The sequence below is a fragment of the Podarcis liolepis genome (assembly GCF_965112155.1).
Source record: "Podarcis liolepis genome assembly, chromosome: 17".
In the NCBI taxonomy this organism is placed as follows: domain Eukaryota; kingdom Metazoa; phylum Chordata; class Lepidosauria; order Squamata; family Lacertidae; genus Podarcis; species Podarcis liolepis.
Genome location: NC_139571.1, coordinates 35,498,894 through 35,509,425, shown reverse-complemented (window position 1 = coordinate 35,509,425; position 10,532 = coordinate 35,498,894). Strand labels below are relative to the sequence as shown.

The window sequence follows — 10,532 nt, the reverse complement described above, 5'->3', positions numbered from 1 at the left end:
CAGAAGGTTGGCAGTTCGAATCCCTGCGGCGGGGCGAGCTCCTGTGGCTCAGACCATGCTCCTGCCAACCTAGCAGTTTGAAAGCACGTCAAAGTGCAAGTAGATAAATAGGTACCGCTCCAGCGGGAAGGTAAACGGCGTTTCCGTGCGCTGCTCTGGTTCGCCAGAAGCAGCTTAGTCATGCTGGCCACATGACCCGGAAGCTGTACGCCGGCTCCCTCGGCCAACAAAGAGAGATGAGCACCGCAACCCCAGTCGGTCACGACTGGACCTAATGGTCAGGGGTCCCTTTACCTATGTTTACAGAGAAATGTGGCACTGAAGAATCTGGACCAGTGTTTTCTGCTTGTGATTGAATAAGAACAACCCTGATGGTTACCAGTAAAAGTAGCGTAATGATCATATATTGCACTCCATGAATGGGCAGACTTCAGGTTTGTGGGATTTCCCCCCTCAACTAGAACTCCGAGATCCACCAACTGGTGCAAAAGTCATACCAATAATTTCCTCTTCCCCTAACTTTTGAGGGCACACCTCTCTCTCTCATCTTAGCGGAGAAGGGGAACCACAGGTAATCAGAAGGGGCATCGCAAACACCACGACAATGTTAATTAAGCCAAGACAGCAAAGTAGAATAAAAATATTCTGTCTTTATATAACGGAAGTGCTTCAGCATACAACTGGAGGAGAGACATTGCTAGAAAACATCTGTACAATTTCTACTGTTAACAAAAACATTGAAAGGCATCTATAGCAATAGGGATATATGTACACACAGTATTTCCTTCAGTGTAATAAGAGGTGCAGCATTTAAGTAGTTTTCCTTATCTTGTCACTGTCAATACAGGTTGGTCTGCATTAACATCACCTGAGAAATGTATTAAGCAGGGGGAGGGAGACATGAATTTTGTTTTACTAATCCTGGCACCTGATAACACTGTTTTGGACCTATGAGGAGGGAAGCTACCATTTTCAGGGTGAAATTATATGTGATGGCAGCAGATCCAAGATTTCAAACAAAAGTTCATTGAGCCCTGATTAGTAAATAAAAGTGGCATGATGTCCCCTGCCCAATGCAGCCCAGAATAAATTGAGAGGTCAGGCAAGCTGGGCTGGCAATTCTGCTTCCTCCATTCTCATCCCCTGGAGCTCTCAACAGAGGAAAGAGTATCCCTTTGCCACTGTCTCTGCTCTCTCTCCCTGAAATGGCTCTTCCTGTCCTCTTGCCACAGAGCTGGCAAAGAATTAGAAATCCTTGTAAAAAGTCCTCCCCTGAGTCTCAATCAAAAAGCAAGAATGCCCTCCCTTCTGTTTATCAGTGCAGAGAAAAATGGCCAGTTAGCTAATTAACTGACTCACCAGCTCCACTCAGATCAACTGGCCAAAAGGGCCACACTAAAGTGTGTAGACTACAAGAAAAGTCCAACCATTCATTCTGTCTTTGTCTAGATTTCCCCAGTACTACTAGTTAACAAAAGCAGGAAAATACTAAGGGTTAAGGGCAGTGGTTTCTGTTAGATAGTGTTCCTCCCTGGGATTATTCTGCAGAGAGACCATGAAGGGGTTGTGGGATCTCCCTCTCTCTCACTCCCTTCATCATGGCAAAGAAAACAGGTGAGTGAACTGGGAGGTCTCATGGTACTCTGAATGAACAATTTTATGTCAAAACCCTCTTTAAAAAGAGGCTATAATACTCTCAATCTACATATCAGAAAGAAGAAAAAGAATAGGGAGAGTGTTGCAGAATCAAAAGAATAGGAAAATCTCTTACACTGATTTTTAAACAATCCTTGTGATTAAGAAAGTGAGCCTAAGAGAAAACATACATGAAGTTCTTCAGAAACATCAAGCCCAGTGCCTCCCTGTGTCAGGGTACACACAACTAGTTCTTTGGATTGTAGATCTACGTTCTGAGCAAAATCACCTTCCTATGTAAATTTGTGCTGCTTTTCCATAAGTCAGCCTCTCATTCAGTATAAACCACCACACAACAGAGCCTCAACTGATGGCAACAGCAGCTGTCTATACAGTATTTGGCGTCTTAACTTGGGAGTGTCCAATAATCCCATTTTCTTTCCACGTGTTTAAAACAGGGTGGTTTTTCAAAGACACACATACTCTACTTTTACAACTTAAACCACAAGGTTCCTCACGACTTTGAAATCATCTTCATTGCAATTCCATACCCAAGGAATCACCACCACCACCACCTTAAGATCTGAATTTAAAATAGCTCTATTTATGGCTGCAAGCTGGCAAGACAGGAATACTCTAGGTCCTAACATGGTACCCTATCCCAGTTTCCATCACACAACTTCTGACACCAGCTGTGCAATCAGTTCCCGTGTGTCTTTCAAGCTGGAAGAGATCTCGAAGCCATCTTCTGCCACATGAGTACCGATCAGGAACATCTTTCTCTCATCTCCAATTTCAGATAATGCCAAAGCATCATGAATGTCTGTGATACAGTATGCACCTTCAATATCCTGTCCAAGAGAAATGGAAAAGGTTATACCTTAATCTACCTATCTGTGTTTCCTTCAAAGTAACACCTGCTACATGGAGAACTGCAGAACAAAGAGCACATTGTGACCCCATTAAAAAATGGCACATTTGGAATGCTAGCAACATCAACAATCCTGGACCCTGCAATTGGCAAGTGAGACATTGTTAGTGGTGCTCCCACTACCCAGCTAGCTGTGACCCATGACAGGGCCTTTTCAGTGGTGGTTCCCTGTTTCTAGAATGCTCTCTCTGACAAGGTGTGCCTATCTCCCTTATTATTAACTTTTAAATAATTTGAAAATATGCTGAGGCACACCCAGGCATTTGATGGCTGAAAGACACTAATGCTAGCAACCCTGAGATGACTGGATGAGAGAATGTTTTAAACTGATTTTAGAATGCTATTTTTTATTGTAACTGCTTTCAGAATTTAAAAAAAACATTTTTTAAAAAATGGGTGTGGTTTGCCACCTTGAACTTCAGGAGGAAGGGCAGGATTTAAATTGATTACAACAAAAACAAGCTATCCTAAAAAGGTAAAGGGACCCCTGACCATTAGGTCCAGTCGTGGCCGACTCTGGGGTTGCGGCGCTCATCTTGCTTTATTGGCCGAGGGAGCCGGCGTACAGCTTCCAGGTCATGTGGCCAGCATGACTAAGCCGCTTCTGGCGAACCAGAGCAGTGCACGGAAATGCCGTTTACCTTCCCGCTGGAGCGGTACCTATTTATCTACTTGCACTGCATGCTTTTCAACTGCTAGGTTGGCAGGAGCAGGGACCGAGCAACAGGAGCTCAACCCGTGGCGGGGATTCGAACCCCTGACCTTCTGATCGGCAAGTCCTAGGCTCTGTGGTTTAACCCACAGCGCCACCTATCCTAGTAAGGTATTAAAGCAAGGAGCACAAACCACCAACAAAATAAAAAAGGAAGCAGGGATAGAAAGAAAGGTGAAGCTTGCTAAACAAGAGAGTCTCAGTCTCTGTGTGCAAGACACCAAAGTGAAACTCTGTTATTATCAGAAACTGAGATGCACAACTCACAATGGATCAGATTAGAAATTGTCCCCCAGGGGAGCCATGTACATTCTACAATGACACACTTTCAAAAGACAAAACTACAAACTGTACTCCAGGTTCTAGAGTTCACATTTACCTGCTTATTGGCTAGAATCATAAGAGGTAAGGTGGAGTTACTCTGGACCAACTGATGCAGAAGCTTCTTTGCAACAGGCAAGCGTTTATGATCTGCTGAGTCCACAACATAGATTAGTAGCAGGATTCTTGGCAAGTACTTCTTCCAGTAGTCCCGTAAAGACTCACTGCCTCCAACTGCGAGTCAACAGAGAAGGAAGACAATGAATCAGCTAACTTGCAAACTAAAGCCCCCAATTGTTCATCAAAACCTTGTCTGTATTCCTGGAACATCTGCTTTCAAATGTTTTTTGGTTTTTTTTTAAACTCAGGAATTCATAAAAAAACTTAAGGGAGAACGCAGCCATGGCAGACAAATTCCCTGAACAGTTCCCACCACCACCCGTCATCTCTTACAATACATATAGCTGCAGGAAAATACTGAATGCAGTACGCATTCACTCAAAACATTAGGCCATGGTTGTTGTTCATCAAACCACGCTTTGTTTGATAAGCCTGATCTCCTGCCTAGCAGCTTAAGTATGGTTAATTTACTGCCAGATAACCACCATATGAAGTCAGGGGTTGCTGTTAGCATTTGAATTTTGATTTGTCTTCACTATGGTTTGGCATTGTTTGTGAACCCAGCATTCTTCCTTAATTATGATTTGTTTGACCACCTCATTCCAGATGCTTATTAAGCTACAAAGGCATGATTGGCTGGGGGGCAACTTGCGGTTAGCTCATGATCTGATAAACAAAGCATGTCTTAGTGTCATGTGCAAACCAGGACACTCAATTAATTTGGGACTTCTTTTTAGTGGACAGTTTTGGGGTCTTGTATCTCATATTAGTCTTTAAGACAGATCATATCCATTCCCTTTGTCATTCACTTATTAACCATTCAGTTACTATACCAAACAGACATTTTCTGATAAGTTCTTCATTCTTGCATTCCTGACCCAGCACCTATCTTTATAAACATAAAACATTTGCTCTTCTGCTGCAAAAGCACCACTCAGGCTGGCTTACAATGTTTAAAATTTCATAAACACCTAAATAGTATTGTAAGATAAAAAATATTTTTTAAAAAGCATAAAATAGTGGAGAAAAACACCCAGCAATAAAATAGTCATTTAACGGTGATAAAAGTCTGGGATTTGTTTTTATAAAGTGCTATTTTTGCTAACTACTTCCCTGGGGAGAGAGTTCCACAAACAAATGCCATAAATGTTAAAAAATAAACACTTCTGTTTCTGTTCTGCTTCATTTTGCTGAGCACAATCTTTTAATAACTAGTGGACAGGCTGTCCAACCAACATGTAGAAACTGACTAGGGGGCCAAAGGAGGACAGTGTTTCATGTTACCATTGTAAGCCTCAAAGGCAAAACCACAACCAAGGGAGACATAATCATTGATAGTGTTTTATGTATATTTGCCATGCAAAAAAGAGTTGAGACGAAAGAGTCAAGGGTTATTTACTATATCAATTCCAGATGCAATTAACCGTCAGAGTGTTTTTTGGGCCAACAGAGGACACAATTTGCATGGAGACACTCTGAGGTTCAATATCTAACATTCTAAAATAACCAAAAGGATCTCAGGAGACAGAACTGTAAAAGACTCTTCCTCAAGATCTTAGAAAGCTGCTACCAGTAGGAGTAGTCCCCTTAAGCAAAACGTTATAATAAAGGATGCAAAAAAATGTTTCTCATTAGATACCTATGCTTACTTTCTAGGAATTCCATCTTCATTTCTTCTGTGCTGACACACACGGCATTGAAGCCCTCCGTGGGAGCTGTGCTGCGCTTCACTTGGTTAGTTGCTAGTGAGTGCAGCACACTGGTTTTTCCAGCTCCATCCAAACCCAGAACCAGGATTTGCTTACTTGGTGGTACATCCTACAAGGCAAAACAACCAACAGATCATGCCAGAGATACATACAGGCCAGATGGACGTACGCACTGTATGTTTCTGGGGGGGGGGGTGGCGGCCATCAAGGGTGTGGAAGAAAAGAGGGGAAAATGAGAAGGAAATTTCACATTAGGCAACAATAAAATGCCTTCTGGCTCCATAACTGTCAGTAACAACAGATAGCAACAGAGCTTCCTTAACCACCCTGATTTCTTCAACCAAACTGCCTAACAGTAAGATTTTACTTTCATAAAAAAGAGAAACTATCAAAGTTAATAAGGGAAAGTCACTACAGTACAGTGGTACCTCGGGTTACATACGATTCAGGTTACAGACTCTGCTAACCCAGAAATAGTACCTCGGGTTAAGAACTTTGCTTCAGGATGAGAACAGAAATCGTGCTTCGGTGGTGCGGCAGCAGCAGGAGGCCCCATTAGCTAAAGTGGTGGTTCAGGTTAAGAACAGTTTCAGGTTAAGAACAGACCTCTGGAACGAATTAAGTACTTAACCCAAGGTACCACTGTATATGATTTAGTAAAATATAGCTGTGGGGGGGAAATATCTGGAAGGGCAGTAAGGTGGAATGGAAACTTTTTGAGGGGGTTTTTTATTTAAAAAAATGTAACACAACAGCAGTGGTAACCTGACCCCCCAAGTTACTAAACTAAGAATCTTCTGTGACTTCATTTCATTGGGGCAGATCCTTAATCCGGTGGTAAGAAGATTAGTTGACAGAGGAAGAAAAGGGAAGGAGGGAAGACGCAATCTGCGAAGAACAAAACCCAACCGCTGAAGATGAATCATCACCAAGTCAGCTCTGGCTGCCTTAACTGAGTCCTGCCAAGATGGAAGAGCCACTCTCAGGGGGGTTTCTATTCTAATCTCTTTCCTCTCTAGGACATTAATAGGATTCCACCTTGCTGGTTTTAGTGTAATCCAACCCTGGCCTCAAAGCATCGCTGAAGGCCGCAGAGCACAATGTTTATGCCTCAGTATCAGAGTGAACATGAAGAGAACTATAAAAGCTACCAAATGTTTCCAGAAATTGAAGTTAGCCCCTTATTTTATGCTAGGTTCTTCCCCTCTCCCCCCCAAACCAATCAACAGGTATTTTTTTACCAGCTCACCTGCCCTCACTGCCTCTAAAAGCAAACTGATGCAGTGTGTGCCAAAAGCTATATAACTGGAATAGCAATGCAGGGAATCAGGTGGGAGGCTGATTGAGGAAATACAGAGGTTTGCAAAAGTTGCTGTTTTACAAACAAAACAACCTTAGGCAGACAAAAGCCCCAGATAGTCATTGAAGACTGAGCATGCTCAGTAGTCATGGAATGCTGAGTGTCAGAAAAATAAGCAGAAAACTGGAGTGGGAATTGAATGTTCTGCTTCAGCTATTTTCTGCTCACAGCATTCTGGAAAAGGGCTTGGCTGGCATGCTGAAAAGGAGCAATTCAGGAAGGGAGGAGGATGCACTGCAACATTGTGTTGCAGGTCTCACCTGTGTAGCTATGCTAAGACATTTGTGTAACTTTGATAGCCAGAAAACAACAAACTTTCTTTCAGTTTATGAAAGCTCCCAAGTTTGGTTACTGCAAATGTGTTTTTTTGTGGCTGCTGACAAGCTGAATTTATAAAATGAGCTTCTGTGCTTCCACAATACCCCTCTTTATGTCCTCATTTCATCTGATACCACTGGATCTTTGCTTGGGTTGAATCTGCATGTAGGAAACTGCAGAAAAACTACACAGGGGAGAGGCATGACAATCTCCACGTGGGATTTGCACATTTGTGTAGTCATTTTGTTATTTTTTACAAAAGCTCTCAGGCAGATACAGAAACATGGGTCTTTTTTTTATTAGCAGAAGTTGCAAGAGAGCCAATCTGGTGTAGTCGTTAAGAGCGCTGGATCAGGACCTAGGAGACCAGGGTTCAAATCCCCATGAAGCTCATAGGGTGACCTTGGGCCTGTCACTGTCTTTCAACCTAACCTACCACACAGGGTTGCTGGGAGAATAAAGGCGAGAGAGGCAGAACGATGCAAAATTTAAGCTACTTGGAGAAGAAGTGGGTTATAAATGTAGATGATCAGATTCACATTCATTCAGAAGTATATCTCACTGAATTGGAATGCTACTGGAAGGAATTTTTTTATTTTGAATTAAAGAAGGTTGAATTAAATTAATTAAATTAATTAAGAAGGTTTGAATTAAAGAAGGTTTGTGACACTAGGTTGAATTGTTTGTTAGTGCATGTAATCAGCACTCCATTCTAATGTGGGGCAAAGACAAACTGGCTGGCAGGTGCCATCTTGTGAGTCTGATTTCATAAAATATTCTGAAAGCATGTTAATGTGTAGGTGGCCACTTACCACGTAGTGATAACTAGTTGTCTTAAGGCTAGCTTATATATGTATTTCAAGTATCCAATAGCCCCTCCTCCAGCTGAAGCCCTCAGAGGAGCATCCACTATTAAAACAATGGGAAAACGAACTATCTAACAATAAAACACATCGGAACAGCAGTAAAATGAGGGCTGCCATGCGTCTGGGAAAATCCTGGACATTACCGGGATTTCAAAGGTGGAAGTGTGCATTCAACTTCAACAGATAAAACGATCTTCAGTTCCTGCAACTTTTGCCACTCCTCCTTCCAAAAACAGGCACGCTGCCTAGTATTTCCTCTTTCCCAGCTAGGTGAAGCAGACAAGGTAGCGGAATTAAACCCTCCAAAGTACAATATTAGCAGCAGTAGCAGCAGATCTTCCCAAACTATGACTGCTCTTCCCCGCCCCAAAAACAGCAGTTTTATGGTGGGGACGGGGAGCGACAACCATGAAAGGAAATTCGTGGGTGTGCGTGAAACCTCCCAAGTGTCTAGACTGCATTCCGTGCAACGATGGCAAATGTAATTCTCGCACGCGGGAGGCGACCAACCCGCGTCTGGCTTGCACCTCTTCCGAAATGTAGGATGGAGAGAAACCTCACAGGACAGAAACCTAAGCAGAAGTCTGTATAGAGTAATGCTGCCTTTCCCTTTCTGCGCGCTGGGATTCATTTCGCCCAGGCGAGCCTGAAACGCGCGCAGGCAGGGCCAGACACGCGTTCTAACTTCCGTGCTAGCTGCACGTGAGAACCGGGCCTAAAAAAATTCCGAGACCACCGGGTTAGCTATATATGCTTACCTGGCTCTCGGGGGCCCTTGCGCAGCCCAGGGCGGCCCTTTCTTGAGAGCTGAGTAAGGGCTGCTGTTGCTGTTGCTCCTCGGGCCCCTGAGCAGCTTCTGAGGGGAAATAGCTCCTCCACACCGCGTAGGCGACCCCGCCGGCGACAGCAACGGCCGTCCCCACCAGAGCGACCTGCCTTAGGCTGCCCGCCATAGTCAGCAGCAGGAGGAGGAGGAGGAGGAAGGAGGCGGCGGCTCAGGGCGCCGCCCCTGCCGTGAGGCGGGAGGCATCGTCGCCCAGGCCAAGGAAGGGAGCGAAGGGGCGCCGGCCGGCGGAGGGAGGGCGCGCACCCGCCGCGCGCGTTCTCGCGCTCCCTCAGAGGCGGCTAGGCCGGCCTTTCCCCCTGCTCCGCCCCGAGTCGGAGTCCCTCTCTCTTCCCGCCCCGCCCGGCATTGCTCCCCTCTCACTTCAGTGGTGTCCTCGCTACCAGGAGGGCCAAGTTGAATAAAATATTTGGGGGGGCAGGGGAGGTTTACGTATGAGGTAAATAAGCTATAGCTTAGGGCCCCTCTCCCTTGGAGGCCCCCAAGAATTTTAACGGAGAAAAAACTGGATGTACATTTCCAAAATATAAGATAAAAAAACAAAATAAAACCTACATACAGCAAGTGTTTTGTGTTGTGTAGGCTCTTATTTGTTATCTGCAAATGGCTTGAGATACCTATTAGGTCCGTAAATGATCATATTCAACACAAAAACGGTGGCAATTTGTTGTTGACAAAGGACAGCTTGACATATTAAAGGCACCATTACCTTCAGTAGCTTTGGACCTTATTAAACCTAAATCTGGCCCTGGGGGGCATGTAAGCCCCCCTTTGTATAACCGATTGCATGCCACCCACCCACCCCATTTGAATGGGAATCTCCCTCAATATTGAGGGGGTGCGGTGGGGGGGAGCTGCACTCCTCAAATATTTTATAGCAGATGGTGCCTAGTTTAGTCCATCAGAGCATAGGAGCCAACTCGTAGATGCCGAGCACCCATTGCCCCCCATCCAATAAAATATTTGAGGGTGCCTCCCCCTCCAAAGTTGATGGGCAATGCCATTCAAATAGTGTGCGTGTGCCATGTCATGTGATCGGTTGTGTGGGGCAGAGCTTATCTCCCCCCCAATATATATATATAAAATTCAAGTGGGCACCCCTGCGCCAGAGGGAAGGCTCACTTCCTTCCAAGTTAATATGGGCTAGCCCACCCATGAGGCAAGGTGAGGTGACTGCCTCAGGTGGCAGGATCTACAGGGGCAGCGGAACCCGATGTCACAGAATCATAGCGTTGGAAAGGACCCTGAGGCTCTAGGCCAGCGTTTCCCAAACTTAGGTCTCCAGCTATTTGGGGGGCTACAACTCCCATCATATCTAGCTAGCAGGATCAGTGGTCAGGGATGATGGGATTTGTAGTCCAAAAACAGCGGGAGACCCAAATTTGGGAAACCCTGATGTAGCTCAATGCCCTGCAATGCAGGAATTGAGCTATCCAGCTAAAATTCTTGCACCTATCGTGGAATCCAAGGTGGCATACAGGGGTGCCAATTTGAATAACATATTGGGAAAAGTTCTTCTTTATGTTCACCTGGACTCTTGTAACTTGACTCCACTGGTTCAGGTCCTACCCTCCGGAGTAGGAGAAAACAGGCTTGCTCCATTTCGATGTGATCCCTTTCCAGGCTAAACATGCCAAACTCCATCAAAAGGCTTGATTTCCAGACCCTTGATCATCTTGGTCACCCTCGTCTGTACACATTCCAGCCTGTCAATAT

General features: G+C 44.7%; 1 protein-coding gene across 1 annotated transcript; it reads right to left on the bottom strand.

Moving 5' to 3' along the window:
- Positions 1-630: 630 nt before the first annotated feature.
- ARL9 (ARF like GTPase 9) lies at positions 631-9,060 on the bottom strand. The gene is made up of 4 exons (XM_083482021.1): positions 8,731-9,060; positions 5,369-5,537; positions 3,658-3,833; positions 631-2,486 (listed from the first exon to the last, which is right to left on the bottom strand). Exons 1-4 carry the CDS (start codon positions 8,923-8,925, stop codon positions 2,307-2,309), a joined length of 720 nt encoding a protein of 239 aa, XP_083338147.1. The 5' UTR covers positions 8,926-9,060; the 3' UTR covers positions 631-2,306.
- Positions 9,061-10,532: the final 1,472 nt, after the last annotated feature.

Excerpts from the sequence above, each read along its gene's own strand:
- ARL9 (XM_083482021.1), bottom strand. The coding sequence starts at position 8,925 with ATGGCGGGCAGCCTAAGGCAGGTCGCTCTGGTGGGGACGGCCGTTGCT. Across the intron at positions 5,538-8,730 it reads CAAGGGCCCCCGAGAGCCAG|GATGTACCACCAAGTAAGCA; the intron begins GTAAGCATATAT and ends TTTGCCTTGTAG. Across the intron at positions 2,487-3,657 it reads TGATTCTAGCCAATAAGCAG|GATATTGAAGGTGCATACTG; the intron begins GTAAATGTGAAC and ends TCTCTTGGACAG.